At 45.3% G+C, this 22,764-nt stretch overlaps 1 long non-coding RNA gene and 1 gene segment (V, D, J or C); both read left to right on the forward strand.

Annotated features, from left to right (window-relative positions):
- The first annotated feature begins 16,565 nt into the window (after nt 1-16,565).
- LOC141277904 (immunoglobulin heavy variable 3-23-like) lies at nt 16,566-17,071 on the forward strand. The segment is given in 2 exon segments: nt 16,566-16,650; nt 16,755-17,071. Coding segments are annotated over 2 exon segments (363 nt in total).
- Nucleotides 17,072-21,815: 4,744 nt separating this feature from the next.
- On the forward strand, nt 21,816-22,055 carry LOC141277906 (uncharacterized). The gene is made up of 2 exons (XR_012329777.1): nt 21,816-21,906; nt 21,991-22,055. It is a non-coding gene; the product is annotated as an uncharacterized lncRNA (long non-coding RNA).
- The last annotated feature ends 709 nt before the right edge of the window (nt 22,056-22,764 follow it).

Here is a 22,764-nt window from a genome sequence, read left to right on the forward strand (position 1 = left end):
GTCCCTTAGTCTCCTGATGAGGAGGTAGTCTGCCTGAGGACTGGACTCCTATTTCCCACAAGGCAGGCAGGAACACAAGCCCAGAAGTGGAAACCTGTCCCAGCCCGCCTGGGTCACGTCTGGGTGGTCTCTGAAAGCAGCCCTGTGTTGCGTGCTAAGACCTGTCTCAGCCTCCACAGCGAGAATCCGCCTGGATAACGGGAACCAGGTGACAGAGTCCTGATCCTGCCCCCTCTCTGCTATTCCCCTACTCTCCCTAAGATGCCCACCCCATAAATGCTCTCTTCTACAGTAAATGAGGTTGTTTCCTAGTCAGCATTTCAAGATACATTGTTGTGAGTATACATGAACACACATAGCTATTGTGTTTATTTTGCATCCTGAAAGTTATTGAATTTATTGGTTTTAACAGTTTCTCATATGGAGTCTTCTCCTTTCCTTTATAAACATCACACTGTCTGCAAACAAGGAACGTTTCACTTCGTCCTTTCTGGTATGGGTGACTTATATGTCTACTTCTCACCTAAATTGCACTGGCTAAGACTTCCAATACCATGTGAGTAGCAGGATAGTCTCTTCAACAAAAATGGTGCAGGGAAAAGTGGATATCTGCGTCCAAAATAATGAAATCTGACCCTCAACCTATACCATAGTTGAAAAATTATCCCTGTTGAATTTGTGTTTACAATACACTCATATCTTCCGGATGTTATGCAAATGTCACCACAGTGAACATGCACTTTGCCCTTTTCTGCTCACAAGTTATCTTAGATTTTGTCTGCTCCTTTCTCCCAGTTCCCCTTCTCTCAAAAGGATCGGGTGGAGATCCCTCTCATATTTCTGGAGTCTGGGATCTAAGCACCAGACCAAGGTTCTCTAGCTGAGCTCAGTCTCTGTGCATTTCCCTGAGCAGAGAACAGAGAGAACATGGTCAGCACTGTCCTGGGATGGTCTCCACTGCCCTCGATCTCTTGTTGGAAATGGCCAGCGGTCATTCAAACCCAAAACTGTTTATCAATATAGATAACAGGGAACTGAGGATGGAGAGCATGGTCATGAAGCTCACACCCCTGAGACACAATCAATCCCACGCCCAAATCCATAGTCTCTGGCTTCCATCCGTTCTGTAACCTGATTTCTGTCTCCACCTGTAACAAAGGATGGGGAGGGCTAAATCCTTAGACCAGGGGTGTGCCTGGGACCTACAAGGATGGCTGAGATGAAGACGAAGGTTCTGTGTGAAGCTCTTTACAGGAACCTTCAGAAATCCAAACCTAGCATTAGATTTTGTTATATTCAGATATGATTGATGACGTTGTACAAGTGGAAAGAGATTTATTATGTACACACAAATAAGACCATGTGACATTGGTGATGGGATAGACACAGATCAGTGTAACAGATGATGTGTGCCTTTGGATAAGCTTAGTTTTAATTTCATAAGACGCATTATGTACAGAACATAAAACAGAATATACTTATTTATACACACATTTTAAAATATTGGAAATGTGAAAGATTTATTTAATAAAATTAACAGAAAATGCCAATTGCAGGAATATAATTAAAACATGTATATCTTAGCTATTAGGTGAAGCAAGCATTTACTACAAAATAAAGCAAAACAAGCCACAACCATAAAACTCAACATCAGGAAACACATGTCTCTGATCTGGAGATAGTGGTCCGTTAAAAGTAACGTCATAAATACTCACATTAAACGAAATGGAAGTTTAAGACAGATTGTCATCTATTATGGAATTATATTTGTAGCAAGTTGATATCAAAATATTGTTTTGTATATTAGGATTATAAAATTTGGCAATGCTAGATATATTTAATGTGCTTATTTAGGTTTCAGAAAGTGTCTGGAGAGAACTGTAGTCATTTGTTTTATTTTTTTGTTTTATTTTCTAATTTTTGGCTGCGTTGGGTCTTCGTTGCTGTGCGCAGGCTTTCTCTAGTTGCGGCGAGTGGGGGTTACTCTTCGTTGCAGTGCACGGGCTTCTCATTACCATGGCTTCTCTTGTTGCAGAGCACGGGCTCTAGGCATGTGGGCTTCAGTAGTCATGGCAGGCGGGCTTCAGTAGTTGTGGGTCGCGGACTCTAGAGCGCAGGCTCCGTAGTTGTGGCACAAGGGCTTAGTTGCTCCACGGCATGTGGGATCTTCCCAGACCAGGGCTTGAACCCATGTCCCCAGCACTGGCAGGCAGATTCTTAACCACTGTGCCAACAGGGAAACCCTAGAACTATAATCATTTAAAATAGCTACTTGAATAATACAAGAAATTAAAATTATAGTAACCCACTCATCTCGTGTAGCTTTGTTCTAATGATCAGAAAGAAGGTACCATCCCTTGACCTGATCCCAACGTCCCACACTGAACAAGTGTTCTACTAGGAGTGACAGGCTGAGTGAGTCCAAATGCCCCAGATGGCCCAGGGGAGCCTAAGTCAGTGCTTCTCCACTTATAAGGACAGGAATGCCCCACATGCAAATTTTCCTCCATTCTCTAGGGTAAAATGGACCCTTGGGCTGTGGGAGCTCACAGCTCTCTCCTCAGGCAGGGCTGAGGTCTCTGGGGAAGGCAGAGCTGTGGTCTAGAAGAAGATGAGGCTGTGGGGTTTCTCCTCTGCCTGGTGACAGCTCCCCAAGGTAGGGTCTCAGGTGTTAGGCATGGGTCTATGGGGATGGTTATGGCTGTAGGTGGCTCACAGGGACTGATTCTCCTTGCCTCCAGGTGTCCTGTCCCAGGTGCATCTGCAGGAGTCTGGCCCACGACTGGTGAAGCCACAGCAGACCCTCTCCCTCACCTGTGCTGTCTCTGGATTCTCCATCACAACCAGTGGTTATTGCTGGAGCTGGGTCCGCCAGCCTCCAAGGAAAGACCTAGAGTGGACGGGAATCATATGCTATAATGGTGCCACAGCATATAACCCATCCCTCAAGAGCCACACCTCCATCTCCAGCGACCCATCCAAGAACCAGTATTCCCTGCAGCTGAGCTCTGTGATCACAGAGGACACAGCCACGTATTACTGTGCAAGAGACACAGTGACGGGAAGTCAGTGTGAGCCCAGACACAAACCTCCCTGCACGTGAGACAGGAGGCCTGTGATGCAGCGGGCCGTAAGGGTCTCTGGAATGTACTCAGGACTCACCAATTTTGCCTTTTGGCACCAGAAGCAGGTGCAGACGGTAGTTAATGGTGGTTTCCTGTCAGGGTCTGGGGTTTCCTCTCCATGTAGCATTTTTCCCAGGGGAACCTCTCTGGACCCACGCTTCTGTGCTTACACATTCAGTCTCTGAATTACAAAGGGTTTTTGAAATGGGGAAAATATTATCTCAGGTAAGAAAGGCAGAGAGTCAGAGTTAGATATTCAGGATTTCCCTTGTCTAAATCTAGTCTAAATTGACCTGTTTCAAAACTATTCCAGCGGATGTATAAAGAGTTGAACATACTCTTCCTTCCTCATTATGATATCTCAGCCCTGCCCTACTGTAGACAGCTGTCCCTGCCAGGATGCTGGCTGTTGACTTGCCTGCTAACCTCTTGCATGAGAAGCATAAATACGCCGAGCAGCCCCGGATCCTCAGTGGGTCGCTGGGAAAGATGCCAGTTAGAGGGGACGTGGGTGGGGGTGTTTCTACATGTGCTCCTTGCTTCCAGGCCCAGTAGAATCCCTATACGCTTAGATCATACCTGCATCCTCTTCTACTGCGCAGATTATTTTATGTAAAATATTCATCGTCAAAGCTATTACCAATAGACAAGTAGTTGGTAGGGAATGGTTGTAGTCAGGTGGATAATAACATGAATTTTCAAAAACGGCTGAAAACCAGTCTATGCTCCTTTCTTCACCACAGCTTCTCAAGGGAGCACTAAAATGCAGGAAAATCACACATGTTCTCCTTCCAGGAAGAGTCCTGCAGCCTCACTAGGCACGCCCACCTCTGTCCAGGAACCCCTGCAGGGGCAGCCAGGCCCAGGGTGAGAAGCCCAGGCCTGGATAGGAGGTCTCACTGTGTCCTGATGTGTGCTCTCCAACACATCACCTAACAAATCCAGGCAGCTGTTTAGCTTCACGTCTGTTAGATGCAGCTGAACTGCCACCTGCAGCACATGCTTGGTGTGAAAATGGAGAAACAAAATAATAAAAGTTGCCCTGAGTATTGGGGCCCAGGGTAGGCCACCCCAAAGTGCACCTCCGTTGTATATTGATTGCTGTGAATTAAAGTGACTTAAGAAAGCGCCAAGAACAGAGGGACAGTCCAACCTTCCTTTCTGTCCCCCTGAAGCAAGAAATTAATCTCTCACGTGAAAGGTGCTCTCCCTGTTTCTGGAAGGAGAAGGACACCCTCATCACCAGAGATGGGAATTTGGGCCTGGAAGTCTCTATGAACAAACCATGTTCCTTCTTTAATGCTCCACCCCGCCCCCAAACTCTGCTTAGGTTCTACTAATTGAGCACCAATAGCATACATTGCTTTGTCCTGTCAATTCCTCAGAAGTATGGCATCTTTAACTATATAAAAGCTGCCTGCTTTGGTCACTTCTAGATCCATTTCGATGACACATCCATGCACATGATTAAAAGTTATTTTATATCCTGTCAATCTGTCTTTGTCAGTTTTATTATGAGTCCAGCCTCAGGAACTCAAGAGGGGCAGAGGAGGAGATTTCCCTCCTGACATGTCCAAGTTGTCTTCGCTTCAGCCTCACGCTGTACAACCTCTTAGGATCCTCAGTCCTCACGGCTACTGTCACTCTGCTGACATCACCTTGCCAGGTGTGTTTTTCTGGCATCTATTTTCTGCATTTCCATCTCACCATTCGATATTTCTTCCAAATCGGTGTGAGATTTCAGTGTCCATTGTCTGGATATACACAGTTTATTAGTCATTCCCTATGAAAGGACCTCTTGGTCTTTTCCAAATTTTGGCAGATATGAATAATGCTCAGTGAGCATCGTGTGCAGGGTTCTCTCTGGACTAAAGTCTTACTGTCTTTCACATACATACAAAGGAGCACTATTGCTGAAACATAAATACGGGTATGTTTAGTATTGCAGGAAGCCCCCAAAATGTCTCCCAAGGTGCACCCCGTTCTGCATCCCCACCAGCTGTGAATGGACCCCCTGATGCTTCACATCCTGCAGGTGTTTAAGGTTCTCAGAGTCCTGATCTGATCCACTCTTCTAAGATTTCAGGGATGTGTCCTTGTTCTCATTGGCACTTCCCTGTGACATATGTTCTCCCACAGCCTTATCTACAAACTCCTTGTCTTTTTGGTCAGGTGTCTGTTAAGGAATTTAGCCCATTTTTTAATACTTTTGTTTCTTTCTCATTGTTGAGTTTAAGGCTTCTTGGAACATATTAGATAACAATCAGATATACTGGATATGCCTTTTGCAAATATTTTCTTCCAATCTCTAGCTTACCACTGGGTAAATTTCAAATGTGTTTTTTATGCTTCTCAAATATTACTTGTTGTGTTTCTATTACAATGAAAAGTGAAGTTAAACTTTCACTTCCTAAGCCATGGGAACTTTATGTGGGAACATGTCACAGTACACTCAACGCCTCATTCAGATACCACAAGGAGGGAATGAGAAAACAGAGGAGGGACTTCTTCAGAGATGCTCTTCTGGAAAAACAGAAATGTACCAACGTACCCTCCTTCCTGTGTTGCTGGTGAGAACTGTGCTGCGTGTCCACAGAGACACAGATCCTTGATGAGAGAGTGAGATTTCATCAGTAAGGTTGACCGTTTCCTAACAATAAATTTTACCCGTGATGAATCTCAGTTTATGAATGATTGTAACTTGAATGACTCAATGGATTTAGCAATGGTTGAAAACAAAATCAATAACTTGAATTATTATTATTAATTTTAATTTATGTTGCCCCAGAGAAGAGTTTGACAATTACAATTTCAGTAACACATTTCCATAATTTTACTTATGCCTCTTAAAATTTAGACAACATGTTGTTTCATAATGAATGTTTCATTACATCCCTCACATTTGAAACTGGATTCCAAGTGGACCTAAAAGATGAAATGTGAGGACAGCGAATGTCTCTACATTCAGTAACGTCTAAGGCAACAAATCTAACATCACACGAGGACGCCGCTGATTTCCAACTATAGTTCCCGCTTCTTCTTTGCCCAATGATTCCAGGAAAGCTACAAAATGACCTAAACCATCTGGTCTCAATGTTCCTGAAGTCCACACCTCATTCTGAGCTTATACCCTCAAGATTATATAAGGGAAAACACAGAGACCATCAGAAGGACCTGTCCACAAGGTCCCCAAGAAGCCAACATCATTAGCCCTTCTCCCTCCCATCACGATGGTCAGGCCCTCTTGATGTGACCATCACTGGTAACCTGCAGAGCAAGATGACTGAAATCTCTCCACTTCATTTCCCATCACCCACTGGGCATCTCTAATAGATATTCCCTCAAGCATTATCATATGATCCAGTCTCCAGACATAATTTCCTCCAATTACCTCCACAAAGGAAAAATAACTTTTTTAGTTCTGGTGACCTAACACATTTTTCCTAGGGTTAAATGGACCCTAACAACACATCCCCACACACTGAAACATAAAGACACCTGCTATATATCCTTCTATGTTAACACGAATTTGGATGCATCTCCTCTAATCCACCATCTCAAGAAGGGCAGGTCAGATGCTGGGGCATCTGTACAAATGCAGGCCCTTCTTCCACCTGCTGAATAATGGGCCCACCTGGTTCGAGGTTTTAGATGCCATCGCTTCCGCTCCCCTATCCCACAGCGTATCCGCTCAATTTTCAGGTCCTCACAACAGGGTCCAGACTTGTCCTGTGATTCTTGCCCATATCACTGTGGTTGGCTCTCCTGTTATCGACATTCAAGCAGGCAGATTCTTTAGTATTTAATTTTCTCTGCAAATATTATTGGAAAAGCTTCAAGAAGTATCGTACTGTGTTCATGAAAGAGTATGGAGTTAATACCTTCTCACAGATGGCAGGCTCGACATCAGTCAGTGTACAAATGAAATCACTGGGCTGAGAGAGGTGACCTGCCCCAGACACACAGGTGTGGCCTCTCAGTGCAGGAGTGGAGCCAGGGCTACATGTACAGGGTGTCAGCCAGAGATGGGGACTCACATTTGTCTTTCTGGTTCCCAGAAGAATTAACATCACTGATGACACTCATGTCAAAATCCAACACCCCTGGCAAACCCACTATAAATGTCAGACATACCATTACCATCGTGATCCCCAATTTACATCCTTGCAGACTGAAATGCAGATGGTGAGGCCACATCCTCAGTGCCCACAGCGAGATGCGATGGAGCTGTGCTCTGCTCTCCAGCACCATTTACTGATGTGACCTCAGGCACAGTCCCAGGACTCACTGACCCAGGGACTCTGGAGAGCTGCTCTCAGGTGGACTTTTCAAAGAACCTTCTTCCTGAAGTGGGAGCTTTCCTATGACCATGACACCCTCATACTCTGCAAGCCATTCACTGTGAAGGTTTACTTCCAAGAATCATGCATGTTCTCTCATCCAGTGCAGTGGGAACTGTGTTCCCTGAGCTCCAATGTCACTGGCTGTGACAGGGAGAGTTAGAAATGAACACTTCTAGAAGGAGTGAGTCTGTGCACTGTAACCAGGTCACCTGCCCAGCATGTTGGAGTCCTGAGGAGCTTCCAGGAGCTGTCTGTTCTTAGACCTTGCTAGCCCTGGGGATTCCCCAACGTCCACCCGCAAGGAAGGGGCCCTGAAGCTCGCGGTGTTCCTACAGACACACAGTTGTGCACAGGAAACAGGCAAGTCAGGCTACTGGCCACGTCAGCAGTGCCGGGATCCACGACCATCTCAGCAAGAATGACTACCTTGTCCACAAAATACATGGTGTGTTTAGTTGTTATGAATAAATCCACCTCGAGAGCAACTCTTGATAAAATTTAAACTGTTTCAGGTGAGGAAATGTTCACCCAAGTTAAGGGAAACACGAAGTCCATTGTGAATTATGATAAACATTCAATTTTACCTGACTTTGTCTGAATTCAATGTCATTATGACATGTATGGTTTGTCTCAAGTACTTGCGCATCCAGGATATAAACATGAGGTAATGCAGAAAGGAAAAAGCAAGAGTCTGCGTCTGACATCTTGGAGGACCCAGAATGTGTGATGGGTATTTATGTGAAATGTATGCCTCCACGGGACTAAAGTCTATCCCCAAACCTGCCGTTAATCCTTGAGCACAGCTGACTTCCTGACTAGCCCTTCAGCATCATTTCATTCCTGGACACAGAGCCCCCAGGCATAGGGAGGGGACGCCAGGTGGGGGCTGAGTTCTCTGAGGGCACAGTCAGCACCCTCCTCAGGTGGAGCCAAGAGACTGGGACCTCCCTTCACTACTTTCCGATTTTTATAGCCTGGTCCCTCCCGTATGCAAACATCCCCTTATGTCACAAGGTAAAAACAAAGTACCAGTTCACTTAAATTCGGGTTTCTCCTCATGCTTGAAGAGAATTTCTGGGCTTCTTGAATCCCATCTGCAAGAAGATGAATCCACTGTGGTTCTTCCTCTTTCTGGTGTCAGCTCCCAGAGGTGAGTTTCTCAGGGACTCAGACGTGAACACATGGGGAAGCTGATTCTGAGCCCATGAGTCACCGTGTTTGTATCTGTCCACAGGTGCCCTGTCCCAGGTGCAGCTGCAGGAGTCGGGACCCAGCCTGGTGAAGCCCTCACAGACCCTCTCCCTCACCTGCACTGTCTCTGGATTCTCACTAACCAGCGATAGTGTAGCCTGGGTCCGACAGCCTCCAGGAAAGGGCCTGGAATGGGTTGGTACGATGGGTTATAGTGGAAGCGCATATTATAACCCAACTCTTAAGTCCCGGCTCAGCATCACCAGGGACACCTCCAAGAGCCAAGTCTACTTATCGCTGAGCAGCCTGACAACTGAGGACACAGCCGTGTATTACTGTGCGAGAGACACAGTGAGGGGAAGTCAGTGTGAGCCCAGACACAAACCTCCCTGCACGGAGGTCTGTTACCACGAGGGGGCGTGCAGGATCCAACAAGTACAGGGCTGAGGCCTGTGGCATATGCAGATAAGGGCTGGGACGAATTCTTGGTAGAACCTGTGCTTTCCACTTCCTGCTCAGGACCTCCACCAGACACCCTCTTCTGTATCCTACTATTTCATTGTTGTGGATTATGTTGTGTCTAGAAAATTTTGTGTGCATGTACACATTTGCTTAATTTTATTTTTATGATAGTTATAGATATATAAATATATCTATATCTATACATACACACACACATATAGTATACAGGAATTAAGGTTGGTTTTCATGTCTTTAGTTTTCTTTTTCACAAAGGAGCTCAGTACAACCCTGAGCCTCACCGTAACGTTCAGTGTGAGACTGATGTTTGTGAAACTGGTAAATATCCCGAGAAGGCACATGAGACTTTTAAACATTATTAATTTTTGTCCTCTTTTTGTACATGTGGAAGAAAGAGACACGCCATCCTGCTTTCAGTCAACCTGCACAAGCAGGTTGAGTTCTGCAACATGCAGTGTTACAGACTCTAGTGCCAGAGCGCCCCAATTCTGCACATGCAATGATCCTCGTTATTCACAGATTACATATTTTCAAATTCAGCTACTTGCTAGCTTATTAGCACCCCAAAATTAATGCTGTCATTTTGTGATCTTTCACGGACATTTACAATGTGGCCGGTTCTTTGAATCACCCAACACACTCATACACACACACACACACACACACACACACATTCCCAGCTGAGGTCAGTCAAGGTGATGCTCTCTTTTCATGTTTCAACTCCCGTCATGTAATTGAGCACTTTTTGGGGTCAAATTAGTGCCATGCTTTTCACATTTCTGTGATTCTTGGCGATTGTTTAAAGTAGTCCCAGGCATAGGGCTGAGGGACAGTCTAGTGTCCCTACGCACAAATGGCTGTGAGTGGACTTAGGGAAAATGTACATGAGACATCAGCTTCATTCAGGCATGCGTTATATGGCCATGGGTGGTGAAATGATACTCATGTCTCCAATATGCAGCTCACCCAAAACCTGAAGACAAAACTCGCTGCTGCATATGGGATGCAGCCTTGGAAACTTGCCTTAATTCCAAATAGAGCCTGGCAAGTGGGGGCTTATGGCCAAGAAGGCGGTGGGGTGGAGTGGACTGGAAATTATTCAGAGAAGAAATACAAGCTAAGGGGATTCTGGTTACATAGACTCAAAAGGATTCTTGCTAAAGGGAGACCAGGGTGGTCACATACTCTGTGGTGATAGGAGGTTTGATGGCTTTGATCAAATACTGCGGGTGATCAGAGTTCAAGGGTAAGGGATTCTCATAATTCTCACTTAGCAGAGCTCTTGACAAAACCTGGCCATGCACATATAAACACAGAAGCCCACAGGTCAAGCCTAGTTGAGAAGAGAATTGCAAGGAGCCTGTTGGCTAAGGGGTGGTCAGGGGTCTTTGTCACACTTAAGAAGAGGAATAATGAACATACAAGTAAACCAGGGATGCACACAGACACACAGAGAAAAGACCATCTGAGGATTCAGTGAGAAGACGTCCATCTGCAAGCAAAGGAGAAAGGCCTGAGAAGGACCCAAACCTGCTGACACCGTGCCCTTAGACTTCTTGCCTCCAGGTCTGAGAGGAATCCATTGCTGTTGTTTAATCCACCCAGTCTGTTATTCTGTAATGGCCACACTAGCCAACGAGTACACCTATAATATAGACGCAGATAGACATATATGGAAATGTAAGTATCGTATTGGAAAAGAAACATCACCCATTCATCAGAGGTGACATGAAGCTGTGTCCACCCTGGATCTCAGCCAGCACCCTCCTCCACAGCCCTAGAGAAGGACCAGCCGTGACCATCTTTATATGGAAACACGCTTCCACCTGCACATCACACCCAGGCTCAAGGGGAAAGCACAGCACCTGTGTTACTCAGAGTCAGGGTTCTCATCTTCACCGACATAACTCTCTGAAAGTCAAAGCATTAATCAAAATGAACTTGAAAATCTTCCTTCTCTTGCTGGCATCCCTCAGCTGTGAGCATCTCCTGGGTCTGAGGAAGGTGGAGTTACAGGGTGACATCTGTGAAGTGGGTGTCTCATTGTTTCTACTTCCCCAGGTGTCCTGTCCCAGGTGCTGGTGCAGGAATCGGGCCCAGGACTATTGAAGACCCTCTCCCTTACCCGCTCAGTCTCTGGATTCTCCATCACAAACAGTACTGACTGCTGGGACTGGAACCCTCAGCCCCCAGGGAAAGGGCTGGGGTGACTGGGGTGCTTTGGGTCTTGGAATAGCACAGCATACAAGATGTCTCTCCAGAAATGACTCTCCACCTCCAGAGACAGCTCACAAATTCAGTTTTCCCTGCAGCTCAGCTCCGTGATGACCTAGGACACAGCCCTGCGTTACTGTCCCAGGAGTTTCAGGGAGAAGTCAGGGTGAGTCTAGACACGACTCTTCCTGCAGGGGCCTCTCCAACCACCAGGGGGCGCGCAGGGCCATCAGGAAACAAGAGGACCCAATTCAGGGCAGATGCAGATGTCATGGAGTGATTTTCTCTTAAAGCTGTGGTTTCTTCCCTGGTTCACTGCCGCCCTTGCAGTCTCCATCCGTAATAATTCCAGGGAGAGACTTCCCTCGTGGCCCAGTGGGTGGTAAGACTCTGAGCTCCCAATGCAGGGGGCCCGTGTTCAATCCCTGGTTGGGTAAATAAATCCCACATGTATGTCACAACTAAGAGTTCGCATGCCACAACTAAGAAACAATGATTCCAGGGAAATTTCTTGTCCCTAAACTTCAGAATTTTTACATGGAGTCAGGCTTGTCTGTCATTCCCCATCTATCTTAGGAAGAGCCACACAGAAATATTTCTTCATGAGACCTTTATTTGAAGATTAGGTCACTACTTTGTGTTATTAGTTGTCAAGATTTTAATCGTTTAATGACAAATAATTTTTACTGTTGAACTTTACATCTGCTTTCCAGCATCAGATGGATTTCCAATTCCTCTCATCCTGAAAACCTCTCCAGTCCTGTCTGATGCAATGTGTTTCACTTGAATAGAATGAGTCATGTTGATATTCGGAAATTGATGTCCATACAGCACTGCAGTCATTTTCTCCTCAGAGGACATTTTGAAATGTCGGGACACAGGATGGGTTGTAACATGTGGGCTGTGTTTCCTGTACCTTGTTATCTAGTGTGGAGATTGATAATAGAAATTTAGATAAAATAGAGAGATAGATAAAAGGGAACAGAAACAGGTATATAATCATCGTATGGAAAATAACCATAAAAACTGACTACATAATCCATTTTTAGCGAGTGGTAAAGGCTCGAAGGTTTAAAGATGATACAAGCATCCGTATGAAGTTATTTGAATAAACATAAATATTCAAACAAATTTGGTAAATACTTTTCCAGCGCACTCCTCAATCCCATGGTGTCTGGTTTTCTCTCTAAGAAATTGACAAATATATTCCAATTGGCGGCCACTGGCATCCTTCCAGCAAGCGGATGAGGGCCTTTTGCTCTACATCATCCCCAATCTTTGAATTTCTTATTATTTTGCCTTTAACTGTTGTAATAACTGAGTAGCAATATCTCATCATTGTTTTATTTTATGTTTCCTTAATGAAGAATCTTGTTAAAACCTTTATCTCTTCTTTGCGGAAGTATCTTCAGATCACTGGCACAGGGTTCATTATTTTCACTTTTTGTTACTGTTGTTGAGCTGTGAATTTGCTGTATATTCACGATAGAAGTCCTTTATAAATATGATATTAGAGAGCACATTTTCACAGTCTGTGCCTAATTCCCTTCTCAGTGAAGTTATTGTTACTCTTGCTGTTGTTCGTTTCAGGACAGAAATTTTAATGGATACAGAAAAATTACAAATTGATTTTACAAATGATGTTTGGGATATTATACCTAAAAATTCATCATGAAACTCAAGGACACTCTTTAATTTCTATCACATCTCTACGCCAGGCCTCATTCTGGGATGGAGGGTTAAGTGCACCTTCTTGAAGGGAGCATGACCATGATGAGGTACCTGAAGTTATTCCTTAAGGGAGATTTATCCTACCTTCCCCATTAGATATATTTATTCAATGTCTTTATATAAGTATGAATCAAGATACTTGTTTCAGAACTTGTGTTAAGGTTATATACTAAGGCATTTTCCTTGCTGCTGTAATTGTGACCACTTGTCAGCCATGAGGAGCTCTTTCAGATTGTCTCCTGTATCCCCTTTACGGGCACCCATCCATTGGTGTGAACACTTCCTACTTTCTGGTGCCACAAGAATCTGCAGGATAAGCATGTGTATTCTCTTCTGTGGCCCTGGAATTAGCCAGGCCTCACATGAGTCGTGGATCCTTTTCTGGAGAATACCATTAACAACCAGAAGGGTGGGTATTAGGACAGTAATGCTGGTGTCCTGTCCACTGGCGGCATTGCCTCTAGACCCATAAGCTAATAGACCTCGGAAATATGTCTGTGTACTCTGCCCCACGTATACACACACACGTCTGCAGCTATCTCTGTATCTCACCTTCTGACCTGGGTGAAGGTAAAAGTGAGATCATTCTTCCATCTCCGATCCTAGAGCAACATCACTTGGGGAAATCCAGCCTTTCCCCCTTGCTTGTCTGTTACTCTCCACCCAACAGTGAGAAGCCTGGCTCCACCGATGCCATCCAGCTACTAATTGTTCAATTCCACATGCACAGCAGTAACTCAATGCTTAGCCTGATTCCTGATGGAAATACCGGTTATCCACCAGGCTCTAGTGCTTACGTGCAGTGCTTACAACTTAGCCTTCAGACTCCACACATTTCCAAGTGACCTGGTTCATAAACCTATTTTCCCACCTTCTTCAGACATGTTAATTGTTCATGTTGATTGTTTACATGTTAATGTTACATGTTGCATGTTAATGCAAATGTTTACATGTTAATTGTTAATGTTAATTGTTAACATGTTAATTAACATGTTAATATGTTAATTCAAAAATTCACTAAAATATTAGGTATCATCTATACAGTGTGCATCGTTCCATCCTTGAGTCTCTGACTTATAGATGAAATATATATTTATATTCAATAAGGTTCACTCTTTCTCCTATTACTATATATATTTTTAAATAGCAATATGCATTTAGGATTCCCTCATGTCCTTTCATGGTATAATAGTTTAATATTTAAATTGCTGAATACAATTCCACAGCATGGATACATCACTCATTGTTTATCTGCTAATTTATGGAAGAACGTATTTGTGGCTTCCAATTTTTTTCAATTGTAAATGAAGAGACCACAATAATTCATGGGCAGTCAATGATGGAGCTCTAAGTATCAAGACACTTATGTAAATATTACGAGCATGACTTCTGGGGTCTTACATTAAGCTCTGTCTAGGTGTGTGAGTGACTGCATGGAGGATGGGCTCTGATGCAGAGACCACTCAGCTGAGCCAGGCATCGTGCTGAAAGGATGTCAGAGCCCAAGCAATGTCCACACGAGGTGGACCCAAGGCCCAGCCCTCAGACCCGGCTGAGCCCCCAGCCTACAGTCAGGGTCACCCTCCCTTACACGTGAGTGTGCATCACAGGAGCAGGTCCTGTAGCTGAACTTGAGCCTTGCACAGCGACCCTGTATGGGGCAGGGTGGGCTTCTCCTCCAGGCCCTCCCTAAGCAGAGACGGTGAACAAAATAAAGAGCTGCTGTCAGTGTAAACTGTCAGGGGTTGTGGCAGGGTTTTGTGCGTCATTCAGCACCTGGAACATAATTATTCATTCCCCCGTGTGATCCTATTCCATATGTGGTAAGTATATGGCACAGTGGGACTGGATGAGGGGACAAAGGCCACACTGTGAGCGGAGATGCTATGAAACAGTGCAGATCCAAGTCCAGGGCCAAGGTCCTCCCCAGGATGCAGGAGGACCTAACAGCTCAGGCAGGAATCCTGCGCTGTCCCAGGTAGGAAGACACACCTGTGTGGGTAGAGACGTAACACCATCTGACTCACACTTTAGCAGGACCACGCTGACACTGGTGAGGTAGTTACTTAGGAGACGTTGGGACACTATTACACCCTAACCACACTTGACCTCAAAGCATCAATTTCTAGTTTAATCTTGCAGTAGTTTTTGTTCCATTCAGCAGCCTATGTCAGGAATAACAATTTTAGTCTTTGTGATTCTGTGAGCACTTGTCTCTCTCCAAGATTTAAATTTGCTGCTGTCTTCGTTCTATAATTATCTGATATATTGGTGAGATTTTGATAATGTGCAACTTGCCCCATTTTGAGGCTGTTTTAAGAACACTAAATAAGAAGCATTTTCTCAGCTTCTCATCTCTCTGCGTCTCCAAGACGAGTATCAGCTTTATTGTAACACCCAGAAACTGGAAAGAGTTCCAATATCACACATCAACTTAATAAATAAGCCAATCGTGCTATGATCATTCTTTAATGCAACCTGTTATTAAAACCAGGATTCTTGATACACACAAAAACATGAGAGTATTCACAAGTATTTCTGCTGACTAAAATAAGCCATAACAATAAATATATATATATATATTTTGTTTTGAACATATATTATGTTCCCACTTTTATAAATTCCAGAAAATGAAAAGTAACCTGCAGTAAAAAGGGAAGATCAATGGTGATGAGGGGACAAGATGGAAGATAACAAGGGACAGAAAGGCGAAAACCCAGAAACTACTGAAATAATGAGAGGAATTGATTTGTTCTCTCCTGATAATGCTTATGCCTCCGTCAGTATTCATCACAGTGTTCATTCTGAGTGTGTGCGCTTTGTTACATGTCAAGAACCTCATTAAAGTAATTACAAATAAAGGAATGCATGACATGGGAGGGAAGGAGTGAAGGGAAGATACTGAAACATAAGAGACTCTTGAAAATACTTCTCATCAACGCTGACCACCTCCATATATTTTAGGTAAACACGAGAAGAGAGCAAAGTCATCATGACCTCATTACAGGAGGGGGATCTGCAAACCTCACCCGGAAACTCCAACTCTGTCCTCTAGTAGGTTCCAGGGAGCAGCCTGGCCCAGAGCTCAGGAGCAGATGCTGGATCTAACGGTCACCCCATGTTTCTCCTTGGACACTACACACACCCTCCATTCCTCTGGGTGTAGTTTACACCTCTAACGTGAGGATAACAATGACAGCGACATCATGGGATGTGAGTGCACATGTAAGATGACATATGGGTCCTAAGGATTTACTCTGGAACAATCACACAATGAAAGTTATATTTCCCAAATGCTATCAACACCACAAAATCCAAGACTCTCACACCTGCTCTGAGACCCTGCCCTTTCTGAGGACATTCAACGACGTAGCCTCTTATATACTAGAAGGTCATGCAAATAGGGTCCTTCCTCTGCTGATATAAAGTAGCCCCAGCCCTGACCCTGCAGCTCTGGGAGAGGAGTTCCAGCCCCGGATTCCCACGTGCTCCATTCGGGGTTCAGGACAGAACACTCACCATGGACTTTGGGCTGAGCTGGGTTGTCCTTGTGGCTATTTTACAAGGTAATTTATGGAGAGCAAGAGACACTGAGGATGTGAGTGGATGTGAGTGAGGGAATCAGTGGATGTGTGACAGTCTCCTGACCAGGATGTCTCTGTGTTTGCAGGTATCCAGTGTGAGGTGCAGCTGGTGGAGTCTGGGGGAGGCTTGATGCAGCCAGGGGGGTCTCTGCGACTTTCCTGTGCAGCCTCTGGATTCACCTTCAGTAGCTATGGCATGAGCTGGGTCCGCCAGGCTCCAGGGAAGGGGCTGGAGTGGATCTCAAGTATTAGTAGTAGTGGTGGTAACACGTACTATGCAGACTCTGTGAAGGGCCGATTCACCATCTCCAGAGACAACTCCAAGAACACGCTGTATCTGCAAATGAACAGCCTGAGATCTGAGGACACGGCCGTGTATTACTGTGCGAAAGATACACAGTGAGGGGAAGTCAGTGTGAGCCCAGACACAAACCTCCTTGCAGGGAGACAGGAGGGGGGATGCAGGGGGAACTCAGGACATACAACTGCTGTGTGGTTCAGCCCCTGGAGCAGGTGCAGATGGTAGTTAAGGGCTGCTTTCCTCTAAGGGTCTGGGGTTTCCTCTCCACATACCAGTTTTCCCTGGGGAACCTCTCTGTACTCATCCATGGTTCTTGACTTAAACATTCAGTCTCTCAATTACAAAGACTTTTCGAAATAGGAGAATAAGTGACATATATGAAAGGCAGAGACTCAAAGTTATATATTCAGGTTTTCCCTTGTCTAACTCTTGTCTAAATAGACCCATTTCAATACTATTCCAGAGGATGTGTAAAGAGTTAAACATATTCTTCCTTCCTCATTATGGTATCTCAGCCCTGCCCTACTGTAGACCAGCTGTCCCTGCCAGGATGCTGCCTGTTGACTTGCTGCTAACCTCTTGCATGAGAAGCATAAAGGCGCTGAGCAGCCCCGGATCCTCAGGGGGTCGCTGGGAAAGATGCCAGTTAGAGGGGACGTGGGTGGGGGTGTTTCTACATGTGCTCCTTGCTTCAAGGGCCAACAGAATCCCTATACGCTTAGATCATACCTGCATCCTCTTCTACTGCGCAGTTTATTTTATGTGAAATATTCACCGTCACAGCTATTACCAATAGACACATATGTAGTTGGTCGGGAAAGTTTACAGTCAGGTGGATAATAACATGAATTTTCAGAAGCTGCTGAAAACAAGTCTATTCTCCTTTCTTCACCACAGCATCTTACGTGAGCACTAAAATGCAGGAAAGTCCCACAGCTTCTCATTCCACGAAGAGTCCTGCAGACCTACAGGCAGGCCCACCTCTGTCCAGGAACCTTTGCAGGGGAGGCCAGGTCCAGGGTGGAGAAGCCCAGGCCTCGACAGGAGGTCTCCCTGTGTCCTGATGTGTGCTCTCCAGCACATCACGTGCCAATTCCAGGCTGCACTTTAGCTTCACATCTGTAGGATTCAAGTATCTCGTTACCTACATCACATGCATGGTGTGCATATGTAGAAACAAAATAATAAAAGAGGCCCTGAGTGTTGGCGCCCAGGGTAGGCCACCCGAAAATATGCCTCAAAGTGACTTAAGACAGAGCCAGTGCAGAGGGACATTCTGACCTTCCTCCCTGTCACCCTGAAGCCAGAAATAAACCTCCCATGTGAAAGGTGCTCTCCCCACATCTAGGCGTGGAAATGAAATCGTCCTTCACCTCACGCCTTCCACCTGCCTTTTTTCTGTGGAAAAACATTTAGCCAAAGAATAAGTTTAATCAGAGAAGCGAGCAAATGCAGAAAGAAGGGGAAACTGTCCAACAAGACTAAATAATAATAGTTTAGTCATTAAGCAAATCAAGGACACTCTTATCACCAGACATGGGAAATTCAGGCCTGGAAGTGTCTATGAACAAACCTTGTTCCTTTTTTTTTTTGCGGTACGCGGGCCTCTCACTGCAGTGGTCTCTCCCGCGCCGGAGCACAGGCTCTAGACGCGCAGGCTCAGCGGCCATGGCTCACTGGCCCAGCCTCTCCGTGGCATGTGGGATCTTCCCAGACTGGGGCACGAACCCGTGACCCCTGCATCGGCTGGCGGACTCTCAACCACTGCGCCACCAGGGAAGCCCAGACCTCCGTTTTGTTAAGGGGCCCCAGGGTGACTTCTGTTGTTATTTTGGCAGGACCTGTTCTGAGGAGTGGCTGGAATCTTTGCATTATTGTCATCTTGTCTAGAAGACTGCTGTGTTCTAGAGAGAACAAACTAAACAAGTTGGTTAAAAGAAGGCAAGGGTCAAAGATCAGTAAAAGAATTATTGTAACCAGGGGCCCAAGTAGGAGTAAGAACCAGGTTATGTTTCAGAACATTTTTTGATGGTGGTCCAGGTACTGTCAGCGCTTGGGTTACCCTGTCCAAAGTTAGAATGACCATATCGTAACAATAAATTTTACCCGTGACGGATCTGAGTTTATGAATGATTGTAACTCGAAACATTCAATGGATTTAGCAACGGTTGAAAACACAATCAATACCTTGAATTATTATTAATAATTTTAATTTATTTTGCCCCAGAGAAGAGTTTGACAATTACAATTTCAGTAACACATTTCCATAATTTTGACTTATACCTCTTAAAAATTAGATACCACGTTGTTTCATAATAAATGTTTCATCTACATCCCTCACATTTGAAACTGGATTCCAAGTGGATCTAGAAGACATAATGTGAGGACAGCGAATGTCTCTACATTCAGTAACATCTAAGGCAACAAACCTAACATCACATGAGGACACCGCTCATTTCCAAGTATAGTTCCTGCTTCTTCTTTACTCAGTGATTCCAAAAAAGATACAAAATGACCTAAACCGTCTGGTCTCAATGTTCCTGAAGTCCACACCTCATTCTGAGCCTATACCCTCAAGATTTTATAAGGGAAAACACAGAGACCATCAGAAGGACCTGTCCACGTGGCCCCCATGAACCCACCATCATCAGCCCTTCTCCCTCCCATCACGATGGTCAGGCCCTTTTGCTGTGATCATCACTGGTAACCTGCAGAGCAATATGACTTAAGTCTCCCCACTTCATTTCCCATCACCCACTCGGCGTCTCTAATGAATATTCCCTCCAGCATTACCATATGATCTGGTCTCCAGACATAATTCCTTCCAATTAGCTCCACAAAGGAAAAATAACTTTTTTTTAGTCCGGGTGCCCTAACACATTTTTCCTAGGGTTAAATAGACCCTAACAACACATCCCCACCCACTGAAACATAAAGACACCTGCTATATATCCTTCTATGTTAACATGAATTTGGCTGGATCTCCTCTAATCCACCAGCTCAAGAAGGGCAGGTCAGATGCTGGGGCATCTGTACAAATGCAGGCCCTTCTTCCACCTGCTGAATAATGGGCCCACCTGGTTCTAGGTTTTAGATGCCATCCCTTCCGCTCCCCTATCCCACAGCGTATCAGCTCAATTTTCAGGTCCTGACAACAGGGTCCAGACTTGTCCTGTGATTCTTCCCCATATCACTGTGGTTGGCTCTCCTATTATCAACATTCAAGGAGGCAGATTCTTTAGAATTTAATTTACTCTGCAAATATTATTGGAAAAGCTAGAAGAAGTATCGTACTCGGTTCATGAAATTATATGGAGTAAATATCCTCTCATAGACAGTAGGCTCGACATCAGTCAGTGTACAGGTGAAATCACTGGGCTGAGGGAGAACTGACCTGCCCCAGACCCACAGGTGTGACCTCTCAGGGCAGGAGTGGAGCCAGGGCTACATGTACAGGGTGTCAGTCAGAGATGGGGACTCACATTGGTCTTTCTGGTTCCCAGGAGAGATAACATCACTGATCACACTCATGTCAACATCCAGCACCCTGGCAACCCCACTATAAATTTCAGACATACCATTAGCATCGTGATCCCAAATTTACATCCTTGCAGACTGAAATGCAGATGGTGAGGCCACATCCTCAGTGCCCACAGCGAGATGCGATGGAGCTGTGCTCTGCTCTCCAACACCCGTTACTGATGTGACATCAGGCACAGTCCCCGGACTCAGTGACACAGGGACTCTGGAGAGCTGCTCTCCGGTGGTCTTTTCAAGGGAAACTGCTTCCTGAGGTGGGGGCTTTCCTCTGACCATGACACCCTCATACTCTGCAAGCCATTCACTGTGAAGGTTTACTTCCAAGAATCATGCATGTTCTCTCACCCAGCACATTGGGAACTGTGTTCCGTGAGCTCCAATGTCACTGGCTGTGACAGGGAGAGTAAAAATGAACACTTCTAGAAGGAGTGAGTCTGTGCACTGTGACCAGGTCAACTGCCCAGCATGTTGGAGTCCTGAGGAGCATCCAGGAGCTGTCTGTTCTTAGGCCTTGCTAGCCCTGGGGATTCCTCAACATCCACCCGCAAGGAGGGAGCTCTGAATTTCGCGGTGTTCCTGCAGACACTCAGCTGTGCACTGTAAACAGGCAGGTCAGGCTTCAGACCACGTCAGCAGTGTTGGGATCCATGACCATCTCAGCAAGAATGACTACCTTGCCCACAAAATAAACTGTGTGTATAGTTGTTAAGAGTAAATCCACCTCCAGAGCAAGTCTTGATAATATTTAAACTGTTTCAGGTGAAGAAATGTTCACCCAAATTAAGGGAAACACGAAGTCCGTTGTGAATTATGATAAACATTCAATTTTACCTGACTTTGTCTGAATTCAATGTCATTATGACATGTATGGTTTGTCTCAAGTACTTGCGTATCCAGGATATAAACATGAGGTAATGCAGAAAGGAAAAAGCAAGAGTCTGCGTCTGACATCTTGGAGGACCCAGAATGTGTGATGGGTATTTATGTGAAATGTATGCCTCCACGGGACTAAAGTCTATCCCCAAACCTGCCGTTAATCCTTGAGCACAGCTGACTTCCTGACTAGCCCTTCAGCATCATTTCATTCCTGGACACAGAGCCCCCAGGCACAGGGAGGGGACCCCAGGTGGGGCTGAGTTCTCTGAGGAAACAGTCAGCACCCTCCTCAGGTGGAGCCCCAGAGACTGGGACCTCCCTTCACTACTTTCCGATTTTTATAGACTGGTCCCTCCCGTATGCAAACATCCCCTTATGTCACAAGGTAAAAACAAAGTACCAGTTCACTTAAATTCGGGTTTCTCCTCATGCTTGAAGAGATTTTCTGGGCTTCATGAATCTCATCTGCAAGAAGATGAATCCACTGTGGTTCTTCCTCTTCCTGGTGTCAGCTCCCAGAGGTGAGTTTCTCAGGGATTCAGACGTGAACACATGGGGAAGCTGCATCTGAGCCCATGAGTCACCGTGGTTCTCTCTGTCCACAGGTGTCCTGTCCCAGGTGCAGCTGCAGGAGTCGGGACCCAGCCTGGTGAAGCCCTCACAGACCCTCTCCCTCACCTGCACTGTCTCTGGATTCTCATTAACCAGCACTGCTGTAGCCTGGGTCCGGCAGGCTCCAGGAAAGGGGCTGGTAGGGTTGGTGCGATGGGTTATAGTGGAAGTGCATATTATAACCCAACTCTTAAGTCCCGGCTCAGCATCACCAGGGACACCTCCAAGAGCCAAGTCTACTTATCGCTGAGCAGCCTGACAACTGAGGACACAGCCCTGTATTACTGTGCTAGAGACACAGTGAGGGGAAGTCAGTGTGAGCCCAGACACAAACCTCCTTGCACGGAGGCCCATTACCACCAGGGGTCGCACAGGACCCAACAAGTACAGGGCTGCGACCTGCAGCAGGTGCATATATGGGCTGAGAGGGAACTCTTGTTAGAACCTGTGCTTTCCTCTTCCTGTCCAGGACCTCTACCAGAGACTCTGTTCTGTATCCTAATGTTTCATTGCTGTGGATTATGAAGTGTCTAAAAAATTTTGTGTGCATGTACATATTTGCTTTTCATTTTTATTATAGTTGTGTATATATATATTCATATGCACAGACAAATATAATACTCAAGAGTTAAGGTTGTTTATCATTTCTTTATCTTTTTCTCAAAGGAGCTCAAAAAAACCCTGCAGCTCACCATAATGTTCAATTTCAGCCTGAAGTTTGTGAAACGTGTAAATATCCTGACAATGCACATGAGATTTTTAAACCG

Source organism: Tursiops truncatus, chromosome 2 (genome assembly GCF_011762595.2).
Source record: "Tursiops truncatus isolate mTurTru1 chromosome 2, mTurTru1.mat.Y, whole genome shotgun sequence".
In the NCBI taxonomy this organism is placed as follows: domain Eukaryota; kingdom Metazoa; phylum Chordata; class Mammalia; order Artiodactyla; family Delphinidae; genus Tursiops; species Tursiops truncatus.